This window comes from Puma concolor, chromosome D4 (genome assembly GCF_028749965.1).
Source record: "Puma concolor isolate L17-30 chromosome D4, mPumCon1.1.hap2, whole genome shotgun sequence".
In the NCBI taxonomy this organism is placed as follows: domain Eukaryota; kingdom Metazoa; phylum Chordata; class Mammalia; order Carnivora; family Felidae; genus Puma; species Puma concolor.
In genome coordinates, this window is record NC_141679.1 from 15261071 (window position 1) to 15275354 (window position 14284).

General features: G+C 38.9%; 1 protein-coding gene across 1 annotated transcript in view; it reads right to left on the bottom strand.

Annotated features, from left to right (window-relative positions):
• Positions 1 to 3527, bottom strand: part of ALDH1A1 (aldehyde dehydrogenase 1 family member A1) — a 59417-nt gene extending 55890 nt beyond the window's left edge. Inside the window, exon 1 of the mRNA XM_025931486.2 lies at positions 3393 to 3527. Coding sequence (XP_025787271.1) covers positions 3393 to 3458 — 66 coding nt within the window. The 5' untranslated portion in view covers positions 3459 to 3527. The remainder of the gene's footprint in view (positions 1 to 3392) is intronic.
• Between the last annotated feature and the right edge of the window lie 10757 nt (positions 3528 to 14284).

Genomic DNA, 14284 nt, shown 5'->3' on the forward strand with positions numbered 1-14284 from the left:
TGGGGTTTGAATCCCATCCGAGAAAGCTTATCTTCTTGAATTTTCTATTTCTCTCTGTCTCTCTGTCTTTCTCTCCCTCTCTCTCTTTTTTTTAAGGTAAAACAACAATGTTGCAAAGTGAGAATGGAAAACAAAGGTACTGAATCCTGTAAGAGAAAAGTTTTGATCCCTGAAATAGTGGATAAACCCTGGGAACTTCGCACCAATGTGATAGGTCTTGGAAAGGCTTGGAAAGGCTGAGGTCTTGGAAAGGCTGAGTAAAAGAAGATTCTGGAAAATTGGAAAGAATGCAGAAAAATAAATAGGACTGGGATAGCCAATGTTAATCAATCACTTCCCATGTGCCAGGCACTATTTCAAACGCTTTATATGCTTTCAACTCATTTAATGCTTTTATCCCCCTTAGGAAATTGGGACCTTTATTATTACCATTTTACACAGAAGGAAACCGAGGCAGAGGGAAGCAATGTAGTTTGCCCAACAATCACATAAGTGTCGAAGAAGATCTTCATTTAAATAAAGCCTCAGTAAAACGGATGAGCTGGTAGATATGGGATTCATTTACAATTGCAAAGGGGAAAAATCAGGTTAAGAATGGAATCCGAGTTTATGTGGATTCACAATGATGTTATTAAGGGTTTAAATTCTAAAAATGTTTGTATCTTTTTAAAACAACTTCTTAATGCTGACCTCTGTTTTACCCACCCCAACAACAATAAAAACATAATCAGACTGTACTAGAGAATAAGTCATAAAAGATATGCAACACTGACTTCTTTGGTTTGGGTGAAAAGCAGTCTCAAACTTGAGAATGGGGAGCTGCGATCACTTTTTTGTTACTCAACCCAGCTGTCTGTCCCTCCTCTCCACCTTGCCCCAGTGATTGAGATATTTCTGGTGACAATAGAGAAAGACATTAACATAGTAAGAGACAGATAACAGAGTTTAAGGGCTGCCCATTGAAGGTAATTCCACACACACTATAAAATGTCTCCTTCCATGCTTTGCAATCAGGCAACTTAGTGAATAACCATCATTTTTCCAACTCCTCCTGCAAGTGCAAATTCAATACGATTCTTCAGTGGGGCACAGTAAAAAGCGAATGCATAGGCATTTGAAAAGCTCACCCATTTAGATTTAATTACATACATAACTGGTGTCCTCCCAAGTGTAAAAACGCTGTAACTAATAAATCAGACAATAAAATGCTATCTGAGCAGAACAGATTTATAGAGAAGATGTGTGAGCAATCAAAATTCACTCCCTTGCATTGGGTATTTCTACCCAGAAAAGTTCTTAAAAACAAGAACAAATGGCTGCTCTTTGAATTGTACCTTCTTTTGAACACTCAGGGCTCTCATTTTCCTTGGAGGGGTGTTCTCCTCTACTGGCTTTGAAGTGAACAGGAGATTCCAATCTTAAAAAACATCTCTCTGTGTTAAAGGATCGCCAGATCTGTGTTTGCATGCTAGATTTTTAAGGTCCATTTCATTTATCCACTACTGTTTTTTTACATGCTCAGTTCACAGCTACTAAATGAAGCTTAATGCAGTGGAAAGAATATTTCACTTTAGAGCTTCCTCAAGATACACATAACAAAGAAGATCGCAAACTTCTGCAAAGCAGTTTTTTAATTTTTTTTAAATGTTTATTTATTTTTGAGAGAGAGAGAGACAGAGCACGAGCAGGGGGAGGGGCAGAGAGAGGAGACACAGAGTCTGAAGCAGGCTCCAGGCTCCGAGCTGCCAGCACAGAGCCTGATGTGGGGCTCGAACTCACAGACTGTGAGATCATGACCTGAGCTGAAGTTGGATGCCCAACCGACTGAGCCACCCAGGCGCTCCACCATTTTTTTAAAATGTGACATTCTGGAACTATGAAAATATCTTCCCAAGTATATCATAGGGGGAAAAAAGACCCTGTAATAATAGTAGTAAGATAATTTTTAGTCATTGCCAATGATTTTGACATTTATGAAATGCATTTCTTAATGTGCCTGCTTTAGATTGGATGTTTTGTGAATGACCAATTTGGAGTAAGGAAGCTCGGAAGACTGAAGTCTTGTCATCGTTTGGGCACACCTTTCCCAAGTGCAAATTGTTAGAGGGTATGGACTCACCCCCTTTTTCCATGTTCGCATTTGGAATAAAATTAAATTCAAAACATGTTTTCCTTTTGAATAAAACATCATAAAAAATAACACCTCAACACATTTTCTAGCTGCCGATCACCATGTTAAAGGCACAATCTGATCTCGGCAGATACTTTCCTAAGGAAAAGAATCAGTCAGCTGAGCAACTGACTGTTGTGCTTATGAAAATGAAAATGTAACCGACCTTAGGATTTCAAAACCATCCCTGGTTACAAGTAAGGGAAGAAATAAATAATAGTGGGGCTTTTGCTTTATCATTAAGTTATATTGCTCTTGATTTTTCATTGGCTAATTCAGAAAGCAAAATGGCTCTCCCTAAGTTGGAACGGTGCCTCTCTTCGCTTGCTGTGCGTAGTGTACTATAAAGCCAATTTTAAGTGATTTTGTTCAGATTGGTTTGCCCGTTTTATCTGTTCGCTTGGGAGTTCTAGACTCTCACAGGAAAGCAGGCATATAACAGGGTGAAACAGGCAAAGTTCAGAGATACTTTTGAACAACTCAAACAGGATCCATTTTCTCGTTCTTCCTAGCTGTGGATTTTTAAGTCCAGGTCTGGCTCCTGCTCTGGTTTCTCTAAATATTTATCAGTTAACAATTATGCATCTGCTCCAATGGCAACAAACTTGGCCGAAGAAAGAAATAAGAACGCTTTCTTTCCCTAGATATGCTAAATAATGCAAGTCTATTTGGAGTTTTTGAAACAGGAGCTTTCCTCCAATTATCAGTCGTGGGTCCTTTGATTTTGACACTCATTAAACATATAGAAAAACCATTTACTTCAGCGTGCGGTTTCTCCTTAAAAAAAAAAAGGATCATTTCCTAAAAAAAAAAAAAAAAAAAAAAAAAAAAAAAAAGATCATTTCCTATTTGTTTGGCTCTTTCCAGTAAGTTTCTCCAGTAAGTATTGGCCTCTCTTATCATGCATGCTGGGTTACACTGAAGTTCATAGAACTGCTTAGTAAAGTCTACTGAACCCTGGTGCAAGAACCTTTCACACAGAAGAGAATTCCTTTCACTTAGAAATATTTTAAGAAATAAATTTAGGAAAAGTTGCCTGGTACGATCTAGAAGTCATTATTTGATCAAGATACCAAACCCAAACCTGCATTTTGCAAGCCTTTTATTTTTGTATTTGCAAAGGGCTCTTTACACAAGGTTTACTTACATTGACCTTTTATGCTTTCCACACATGTAGTTTTTAGCAACCTGAAGCAAAGCAGCAAATATAAATTGTACTAACCTTAGTATATTTATATGTCAAATTGGTGAGTGGTACAGGTAAGTCTGGCGTGCCTGAAGACGACATTTCTGGTTCGGCAGCTGGAACACAGGTGACAGGCTCAGCGATTTGGTTCTGATAGAGCCCTTGGCTTTATTTGTTCCTTTTTATCTGCACGGGCTAAGGTTTATTTGCATACTGGAATATGATTGGATGAACAAACTCGGAGCAAAAAGAAAACGACACTACTTATTTGTAACACCTAGGGCAGGAAGCCCTTGACTTTAAACTTAAATCCTTAAGAAACCAGTGCTCCAGCATTGAAACTACATCTGGAGACAGGGCACTATTTGCAGACGAATTAATTGACAAAGCCGAAACCTGTGATAAGGATATGCGGTGCAGCTGCTCTGGCCACTGAGGCCAGTTATTATTTTTTTGGCTTTTCATGCTTTTTTATGCTACTGTGAAACTTTCCGTTCTCTGACAGACTTGGAATCAGAGAATTTGAGGATTGAAAAAGCGTCTCAGAGGGCACTTGTTCTCAGAAGAAGCTGGTGAGGGGAGGTCCCTGGCCAGGTGGCCTCAGGACAATGCTGTCAGCCAATCAGTCCATGCGCCAGAAAAGCAGAGTGGGAAGAAAGTCCCTCCATACAGACCCTACCTCGAGTCAGGTTTAAAAGATCCTACCAATCGAGTGTATTCTTGGTGCTGGGTAAGCAGACCTACTGTGATTGCAGGAGCTCCGAGTTATCTTTGTTATATAGGAGAACAGAAAGGTCAGCAGGATTTTTACAGATCTCCGAGTACACTGTCACACACAGTCACCCGTATAGCAAGATGGCAATAGCGTCTGTTACAACCATCTAAAATGAAAGTAACCCTTGGTTTTGGAAGTTGGCTGTGTTTATCAGTGATTGATACAGGCAGTTGTACAAAAAAGTGGACTCAAACAGGACCCTAAGTCGTTCAATTTCTTAGAATGAATGTTTCAGTCTGGGAACATTAAAAAAAAAAATTAACTGCACTCGTCCCATTTTAAACACAAGACTTTATTGTATTGAAGCTCAAGCAAAAGTTACAATAGGAACACGATGGAAAACCACGGATACTCTTAATTCTGATTATTGAGAGTTGAGAATGACAATTTCTTTTTCCAGGAAAAATTGCCAGCTCTCCCAAATATGGGATTTAGGTAGGGAAACGTAGGCTTATTAAATAGTTGCTCCAAATCAGGCACAGGAGCCTTACTTTCTCTTTCCATTCTTGCTTGGTTCCCCATTTTACAGATAGGGAGAGAGCAAGTAGCTTGCTTAAGATCACAGATCCAACAAGTGCAAGACCAGAATTTCATTTCCCAGTTGGGTTCCCTAAGTGAATAGTCACCGTCACACACACTTACAGTTATTAGCCCTTTTACTCATCTAAGATAGGGTTAGCAAACATTTTCTCTTAAAGAGACAGAAAATGTTTTCTGCTTCTCTGGCCCAGATGGTTTCTGTTGTAACTTACTCGACTCTACATGCAAGAAACTATAGACAATAGATACATTAATGGGTATAGGTGTTTTCCAATAAAATTTTATTTACAAAAACAGGAGGCAGGCCAGATCGGGCTCATGGGCCAGCCCTCAATTTCTAAAACCACCATCTCCAAGGACCATGCCTGTCGCACCACGTGCTTGAAGGCCAGATAGAAACTTCTGTGTTATTTCACTATTTTTCTCTTTGTCTCTGTCCCTGCCTCTTTCTCTTGCTCTCTTTTTGGAAAATCTAATGGTTTTGTCTTTTAAAAATGTGTTTTGAGTTAAATGCACAATTATACAACAGCTATTATATAACTTGCAGAGCGGTGCTCCAGCCATGCCCAGACAGCTGTGTTTTGCTGCTGTCTTTCTGTTTCCAGCTTTGCAGTGGTCTGTGGATGCAAACACTGGTTCACCTGCTGTCCAACACACGGGTCGTGTCAGCTCACTAGTTCCATGCTCACCCTTGATTTTATTTCACTGAATAATTACATAAGAAGATTTCCCTTCACAGCAGACATTACTGAAGGTAGGTAAAAAGAACAGCTTTGGAAACAGGTTACCACACCTGCCCATTTAATTTCAACAAATATTTACCAAGTATCTTTTCATGGGTGAAGCACCGTGATTATAGTATCAGGAACTCTCCAACTTTAATCTTACTTGAAGAGCAAATTTTGTTTTTCTGCCCAGAAACCACAGGGCCTGCGATCTCTACTTTTGAAGGAAGCATCGTCCTGTCCCGAGAACTTGCCTTGTGGAATAGTGTATTCCTGGGAATGGTTGCACGGATGGAAGGCTTTATCAGACCACTTCCCTCCTTCACACACCGCACACGGCTTTGGTGAGAGCACAGGGGAGACCCACTTTAAGACTGAACTCAGGGGTGTGCATTTTTATTTTATTTTTATTGCTTTTTTAAACATTTATTTCTGAGAGAGACAGGCAGAGTGCAAGCAGGGGAGGGACAGAGAGAGGTTGACAGAATCCGAAACAGCTTCCAGGCTGTCAGCACAGAGCCCGATGTGGGGCTCAAACTCAGGAACTGTGAGATCATGACCTGAGTCGAAGTTGAACGCTCAACCAATTGAGCCATCCAGGCACCCCTGTTGCAGTTTTATATGTATGGGACTTGAAGTTGGGAGTAATAAACAAAAGATGTTTAATCTTCCTTACCTTCGTATGGACAAGCTAAATTACACACACACACACACACACACACACACACACACACACACACACAGATGGGGCAGAGGGATGGGGCAGAAAGAGAAACATAATTTATTCTTTTCTTGAATCTAATAACTTCTTCCAGCCCTTTGAGAAAGCTGTCATTATACCAAGAAACATACAAACTATGACTCCAGCTACTGCTGAAACTACTGTCTTATTTTATAAGGAATCCCTCCAGAGCTCCATTCAAGACTTAGTTGCTGGAAAGATAATGGAACCTTACCTTCTCCCACCCACATGACTAGTTGAAATAGAAACCACTCAAATTTGTGAAACAAACATAATTATTTGGTCAAATAAAAAATAGCTTCTTTTTACATTTTCTGCTCTCAAAATCCAGGGTCGATTTGTCGGAGCTAAATTTTTATGCTGGGTGACATCTCCCTCCCTGGCTCCTCAGTGCTGCCCTAAGCATGGCTGGATGAGTCTGCCGGTTGGTTAATCCAGAAATGGATATATCCCTCTGCTTTGGATCGCTGCAATTTCTGCAGACACGACATTTTTCTTATGCCTATTGGGGCTTTAATAATTTGGAAAAAGTGGGTCTTGTATGTGGCGACAGGATCTGTGCTTGGTTGGCGTGCTGGTGTTAAAAATGGAGGTGGAAGGCAGTATTTGAGGGCTAACTTCTGTTCCTCCGCCGTTCTTCTCCAATTAGCAATATCTCCTCACCTCTGATTTCTCCTGCCCTTCACACACCCTTCCATTGTTCTCTCTTTGTTTTGGCAGATGCCCCTCTTATCTGACACAATCAGGACACTGATCAACTAGTAAAGTCACCGAAACAAACAGTAGGCTAAAGCCTCCCTCAGATCCTGAGTTTAGCTTATATAGGTGTTTGCTAAATTTTACGGGCCAAAGACATTTCTTAGAACTGGGTCAGCTGCCAGAGTTTGAAATAATCTTGCATGGCCTTCACAGTGCACTTGTTTCCTCCAAGTGGAGAGAGAAATTAAAGACACTAACGGCATTTTTGAGGCAATGTGAATGTAGACTACTTTGAGATTTTTATGACATTTCCCATATTGTTTTACCATGGTCTTGTGCGTAGATTACACAGGAACATGCTGAACAACTTGACAAGGTTAGGTGTTTGTATAACACTCAGTTTTACACATAGTTTTCATAAATGCAACACTCCTTTTCCTCCAGATTAATCTCCAATTTAAATTACATTTAATTCAGTCATGCAGTTGAAACACTAGGGCTCATGTGAATGATCAGGTTTTGGAGCAGAGATGTGACTATTGGTAAGCAGAGGAAACTGTGCCTTAAACTGGGTGAATACAAACACGAGTGTCAATGCTGTGGTTTTGCTTTTTACTTTTTCAACATATATTAGAAAAGCTTATTTATTTTGAGACACAGAGAAAGAGCATGCACATACATGCACACGCATGCCTGTGAGCTGGGGAGGGGCAGAGACAGGGAGAGAGAGACAGAATCCCAAGCAAGGCTCCACACTGTCAAGGTAGAGCCGAATGAGGGGCTTGAACTCACAAACCATGAGATCATGACCGGAGCCGAAATCAAGAGCCAGATGCTTAACCAACTCAGCCACCCAAGCGCCCCAGCTTTTTCAACACTTTAAAAAAAAACATTTAAAGTCAAACATACCATACATATATAGAAAACTGTAAAAATCATAAGCGTACGTTTCAATAAATACTCATAAAATGAACAAAACAAAATCACTATTTAAGTCAGAGAACAGAGCAATATCAGTACCTCAAAGCCCACCTTGTATATCCTCCCATCTCTATCCCCTTTTCTCTCACCCTACATTAGGATATCACCAATAGCCTAACTTATAATGCCATGCATTCTTTTTTTCTTTTTTCCTGAACTTTCCTGGCTTTACATGTCAGCTGCCTGTTGGGCACCTGAGCTGCATGTCACATAGTCATATACCTGGGTTTCCAAACTCAAGAGCCTACATATTTGTTTCATGTGAACCCATGCAGTGTATAACAACAAGAAAACTAGAAACATGTGAAATGTTTCTTCTTTTAGTTTAAAAAATTAAGACCTAGATTTTAACTTCCTAAAGGAGAAGACCCAAGGAGTGGTGTTAGCCTGCTGGCCCACTGAAATCACCCAGGGAATTCAAAACAACACAAAACAAGGCAAAACAAAACAAGGCAGAGATTCCTATTCCCTGGGAGTGGTTTGAGCCCAGATATCAGTATGCATGCAAAGGTCCTGTGGTAGTTCTGAAGTGTAGTCAGCTATCAGAACCACTGACGCAGTTCTGGCTCCACTTTGTCAAGGTCCGAAGTTGCAGCAACATCCACTTCTCACGGAAGACTTCTACAAAATGCAAAGTCTCAGACCTCATCTCAGACCTACTGAATCAGAATCTTTGGACACAGAGCCCAGCAGTCTGTACTTTAATGAGCCCTTCAGGTGATTCTGAGTCAAGCTTAGGTTTGAGAACCGCTGCGCTCTGACATAGACCCGACCTATCTCTGTTATAAACAGGATGTTGCACTCAATTAAGTTAACCTAGTCCTTTCGTTTATATTTTAAGAACCCTAACCGAACCTGGTATCATTTCCCAAAATCGAATCTCTTTCTTGAATTTCCTGTTTCTGATCATGCAAAAACGGTACCACCAAACTTCAGGCATCTATTTTTATTGGTTAACCTAAAAATTTTAACACACTTAGAAGCATATGTATACATTTAATCACCATCTCACACAAAATTTAAGGACTCTGAAAATTTTACCTATTGATTCTCTATTCCTGTTCTACATGTTATATGCCTGTTACAAATTTTTGTTCCACTGCCCCAAAGGAATCATAATTATATAATTATTGCCCTATTCAATCAATTCCTATTTTGCTTTACTTAATTATATAAAAATTTCTTTGGCCATTGCTCATTCTTTTACCTTAGTGCTTTCTTCTGCTATAGTTTTCTTCTTTGAGAGTCTCGTAGAGGCTCACATTCTTGTCTTCTTGTCGGGAGATTGTCAATGTTGGTAGTATTTCAAAGAACTTTTGGCTCTGTTGGTTTTCTCTACTGTATGTTCACTTGTTTGACTAATTTCTGTTCATAACCTCACTTTCTTTCATTCTCTTCTCTCGACATTTGTTTTTGTTGTCCCTTTTCTAACTTCTTCTTCTTTTTTTAATGTTTAATGTTTTATTTTTGAGAGAGAGAGCATGAGCAGGGGAGGGGCAGAGAGAGAGGGAGACCCAGAATCTGAAGCAGGCTCCAGGCTCTGAGTTATAGGCACAGAGCCCCATGTGGGGCTCGAACTCATGAACTGTGAGACCTTGACCTGAACGGAAGTCAGACGTTTAACTGACTGAGCCACCCAGGTGTCCCTTTTTTCTAACTTCTCGATACTTACATCATTTTATTTTCATCCTTCTTCCCTCTAAAGTTCTATATTTCCCTCTATGAGTGTCTTTAGTGACACTACAAGTTGAATATAGTATTTTCATTTTTGCTCAATTAAAGATACTTTCAAATTTCCATTGTGATTTCTTCCCTGACTCATGATTTATTTGGAAGTGCATTTCTTCGTTTCTCTGTTGGCTGGCAATAAACAATCCCTCAATCATTGCAGTTCACATTAGTAAGGCTATATTTTTATCTGCTTATAAAGTTAGCATCTCTACGTCTTCCTAGGAAATTGAACTTTTTTATCATTATAAGCTCTCTCTGCTCCTCTTTATGATTTTGCCCTAGAGTTTCCTTGGAGAGATTATCCCTATAGTAGCTTTTCCTCCAGTTAGGGTTTGCATAATATGTCATCTTCTATCTCCTTACTTAATCTCTGCATATTCCCAGTGTTCATAGCAGCATTACCAACAGCAGCCAAATTAAGGCAAGAGCCCAAGTGTCCATCGACTGACAAATGGATAAAGAAGATGTGGTTTATATATGCAATGGAGTGTTACTCGGCAATCAAAAAGAATGAAATCTTGCCATTTGCAACAACGTGGATGGAACTGGAGTGTACCATGCTAGGCAAAATAAGTCAGAGAAAGACAAATACCATATGATTTCATGCATATGTGGACTTTAAGAAACAAAACAGAGGAACCTAGGGGAAGAGAAGGAAAAATAAGATACAAACAGAGAGGGAGGCAAGCCATATGAGGCTTGTAAACACAGAGAACAAACTGAGGGTTGCTGGAGGGGTGTGGGGTGGGGGGATGGGGTGAGTGGGTGATGGGCTTTGCGGAGGGCACTTGTTGGGATGAACAGTGGGTTTTGTGTGTAGGTGTTGAATTGCTGGATCCTACTCCTGAAACCATTATTACACTGCATGTTAACTAACTTGGATTTAAACAAAATTAAAAATAAATAAATAAATAAATAAATAAAGCAAAAAAAAAAAGTCTGTACCTTTATGTCTTGCATATGGTTCTTTAAATGGCCCATAGTTGGGTTTTATTTACCTGTGCAATTTTATAAACATTCTTTTTTAATTGGATCATTTCCTTTATTGATATGTAATACAATATACAGACAAATTTATGTTTAAAAATTCTACCATCTTATGAAATACTTTGGTCTTCCTTACTCTATGTTCTTTTTCTCTCTTTTCTTACCTTGTTTCTAAAAATTATTTTAAATTAACTTAAGATGTTAGTCTTAAAATTAGGGGCGCCAGGGTGGCTCAGTGGGTTGAGTGTCGGACTTTGGCTCAGGTCATGATCTCACAGTTCTGGAGTTCGAGCCCCGCGTCAGGCTCTGTGCTGACAGCTCGGAGCCTGGAGCCTGCTTCGGGTTCTCTGTCTCTCCCTTTCTTTCTGCATCTCACCTGCTCGCACTCTGTCTCTCTCTCTCTCTCAAAAATAAATAAACATTGAAAATTTTTTAAATTAAACCAAACTAATTTTAATTTTACATTTAGTGTACATTCATTTTAATTAATTTAAAAATTAATTCCTCATTCGCTCTATCAGCTTAGGGATTACATATTGTCTTTATTGTTATTTTAATGTCTCTTTGAGATACTAAGGGTATTTTGTCACTTATCAAAGTCTAAAATTAATTGGTGCTTTTACTTTTTTCTTCGGTTCATCCAAATACTTGAAACACTTTATTTACATCCCTCCCAATATCCATGTGATTGCTGATAGATGTTTATTTACATGTTTGTGTGCATGGCAATCTTACTTTTTTCCACTCCACTTCCATTTCCTCACTGCCTCAAATCTTACCTCTCTTGCTCCCTGGTTTCTGATTTAGTTTAACCAGTAGAAATGAGGGGTGGGGGTGGGGGAGGAGGTGCTGACCAGAGAATGACGTGTAGGAAGAGAGGAAAGCCCGAGTGCTTCCTCCCTTGCTTCTTTTTTGTCTGAGCGACACTCTGGTGCTTTCTGGCACATTCTGGCACGTTCTGGCATGTTCTGGCAGGGCGGCATCTTCCTCCCAAGACCGAGGCCCTGCTGAGTGTCCCTCCCTGTGGAGCGTTGGCTTCTACAACTCCCTTATTTACTGGGCTCTGAGAACACCATTTCCACGTCTATATCTTCAGGTGCTGAGGTCTTCAGTACCCTTCGTGGACTGCCCACGTTCTGTAAAGGGTCCCTTCATTAAATCATCTTCAAAACTCCAGCCAGGTGTGCCTTCTGTTTTTTTGCAGTGACCCTGAAAGGATTTTTAGAACTTCAGAGGCCTCTTTTTTTGAGGGTGGGGTTGGGTGGGAGGAAGGTTCTATAATTAGTTATGTATAATAACAATAAGTACCAACAAGCCATTATGCAAAACAAAGTACTGGGAAGATAACCTACACATATACTTGTGGTCCTTCATCTGATTGCTCTGTCCCCTCATTCTCACCCAAATGGGAGAATTATGAAACCTGTATTCATTATTCTCTTGACTGACTTCCATTGTGTTTCTAGGTGCTCCACAAAGTTATTTCCAACTTTATAAAAATGAACTTATTTTTTCCTTAAATATTATACCAATAAGAGTCATCCATATTATTGAATATCACTGGAGGTTCTTTATTTTGACTGCTGGATATTATACCTTTCTGATAATAGTTTATTCATCCAGTCTTTTGATAATGGGTTTTTGGGGATTGCTATTGTGAATAGTGCTTCTATAAAAAATATTTTTGTGTATATTTCTCTTGACTGTATATATCTGAAATCAAATTTTCTGGTTCTTAAGAAACATGAGTGTTACACTTTGGGATATAATGCCAAAGCGTCTCTATCAATTTAGGCTTCCGCCTTCAATGGAAAAAGGACCCTGGGGATCTATATTCTCCGGCATTTGCTAGTGTTTTCTCATTTGGATAGATTTTTATAATGGGTTTTGTTTGTTTATATGTAAAAACCCACTGTTAGTTTAAAGAAGGTTCTGTTTTATTTTTACTTTAGTCACAGCTTTTGCTTTATTATGAATATGTTGAATGTTGTAAACTTATTTTCTTTCATATCACCTTAGCTTTTCATGTTTCTTTTTTCTTTTTAAATTCTGTATGTTGTCAGTTACATTTATGGATTTTGCTAATATTAAAAAATCCCTGCATGCAGGAGATAAAGCTAAATTGGATTTACATTTGATGACTTACACTGGAATGAAAATATCAGTATATCTAGAAATGTACAATAATAAAATTGCCATGTATTAAAATCTGCGAGGCCCAGCAAAAAAGAGAAACACTTCAAAGGAAATTTTTGTTCCTGAAAACTTAGGTTAAAGAAGAATTTTTCAAATTGAATATTCATTTTAAATAGCTAAGAAATCCATAGCAGTATGTACCTAAAGGAAGTAGAAAGAAGGAGATAATAAAAGTAAAGACAGGTATTAATTAAATGGGGGAAAAAAAAGAGAGAGAGAAAATAGAGAAAGTCAACAAAGCCAAAGGGTTGACATTTTGGACAAAATAATAAGATGGAATCCTTTGCAAGACTGACCAATAGAAGAGAAAAAAGGTACAAAAATATTTTGATTAAAATGGGACATGCTTGCAGATAAAATAATGATTTTTTTTAAAAAAAGGAAAAGAGTATCAACAACTACATATGAATTAGGCAATTGTTCCTGCACCATTTATTGAAAAAACTATTTCTTTTCCATGAGGTTACCTTTGTACCTCCGTAGAAAATCAACTGTCCACCTCTATGTAGGTTTATTTATGGATTCTCTGTTGCGTTCCATTAATCTCTTTCTCTGTCTTTAGACCAGTACCACACTGTTGTAATAACTATCACTTTATCATGAGTCTTAAAATCAGGCAGTGTTGTCCCTCCAACATTGTTCTTTTGCAAAGTTGTTTGTGTTTTTTTTGATCCTATTTATTTCTTTATAAATCTTACAATCAGTCTGTCAATTTCCCTAAAAGGCTTCTGGGATTTCAATTGGGATTCCACTGAAACTTCTCCCTTCTCCTGGGACTCCAGCCACATTTTATAGATCATATCACTGTATCCTTTACTCATGTACCTTCTCTTCTCCATTTTTCCTTATTTTGTCTGTCCAGGCTTCATTATGGAAAATTTCTTCTATCCAGATGGATTTACTAATTCTTCCTTTATCTATATCCAATATTTTTTAATGTTCATTCATTTATTTTGAGAGAGAGGAGGGTAGAACACAAGCAGAGGAGGGGCAGAGACAGAGAATCCCAAGCAGGCTCCATGCTTTCAGGGCAGAGCCCGATGTAGGGCTCAAGCTCATGAACCACGTGACCACGCCTTGAGCCAAAATCAAGAGTCAGACATTTAACCGACTGAGCCACCCAGGTGCCCCAATCTGCGTCCAATTTTTATTAAATAATTCACCCAGGCAGCTTTTGATAATGGCCATTTTTAGTTCAAGACATCTTCCTTTATTATCCTTTTTTTTTTTTGGTTTCCAGGTCTCATGAAATTTTCAATTTTGTCTTTTAAATCCAGATCTTTTGAAGTCTATGTCTGATAATCCCAATATCCTAAGCCTCTGCACTGAGAAATACATCTTGTCCTTTGTTCTTTATGGCTTTTTTTCATATTGTCTTCCCCTCTTCTGGCTCTGCTCACTCTTTGGCATGAAGCATTCGATTGAAAAATTTGTTTCTAGAAATAATCAGAGAACTACAATGATGTTATCTTCTCCCAAAGAATGTGTGTATTTGCTACTGCTAGACTCCTGGTATCTCTAGGTCTCTCCAAACAACTCTGGGCCTTAGTAT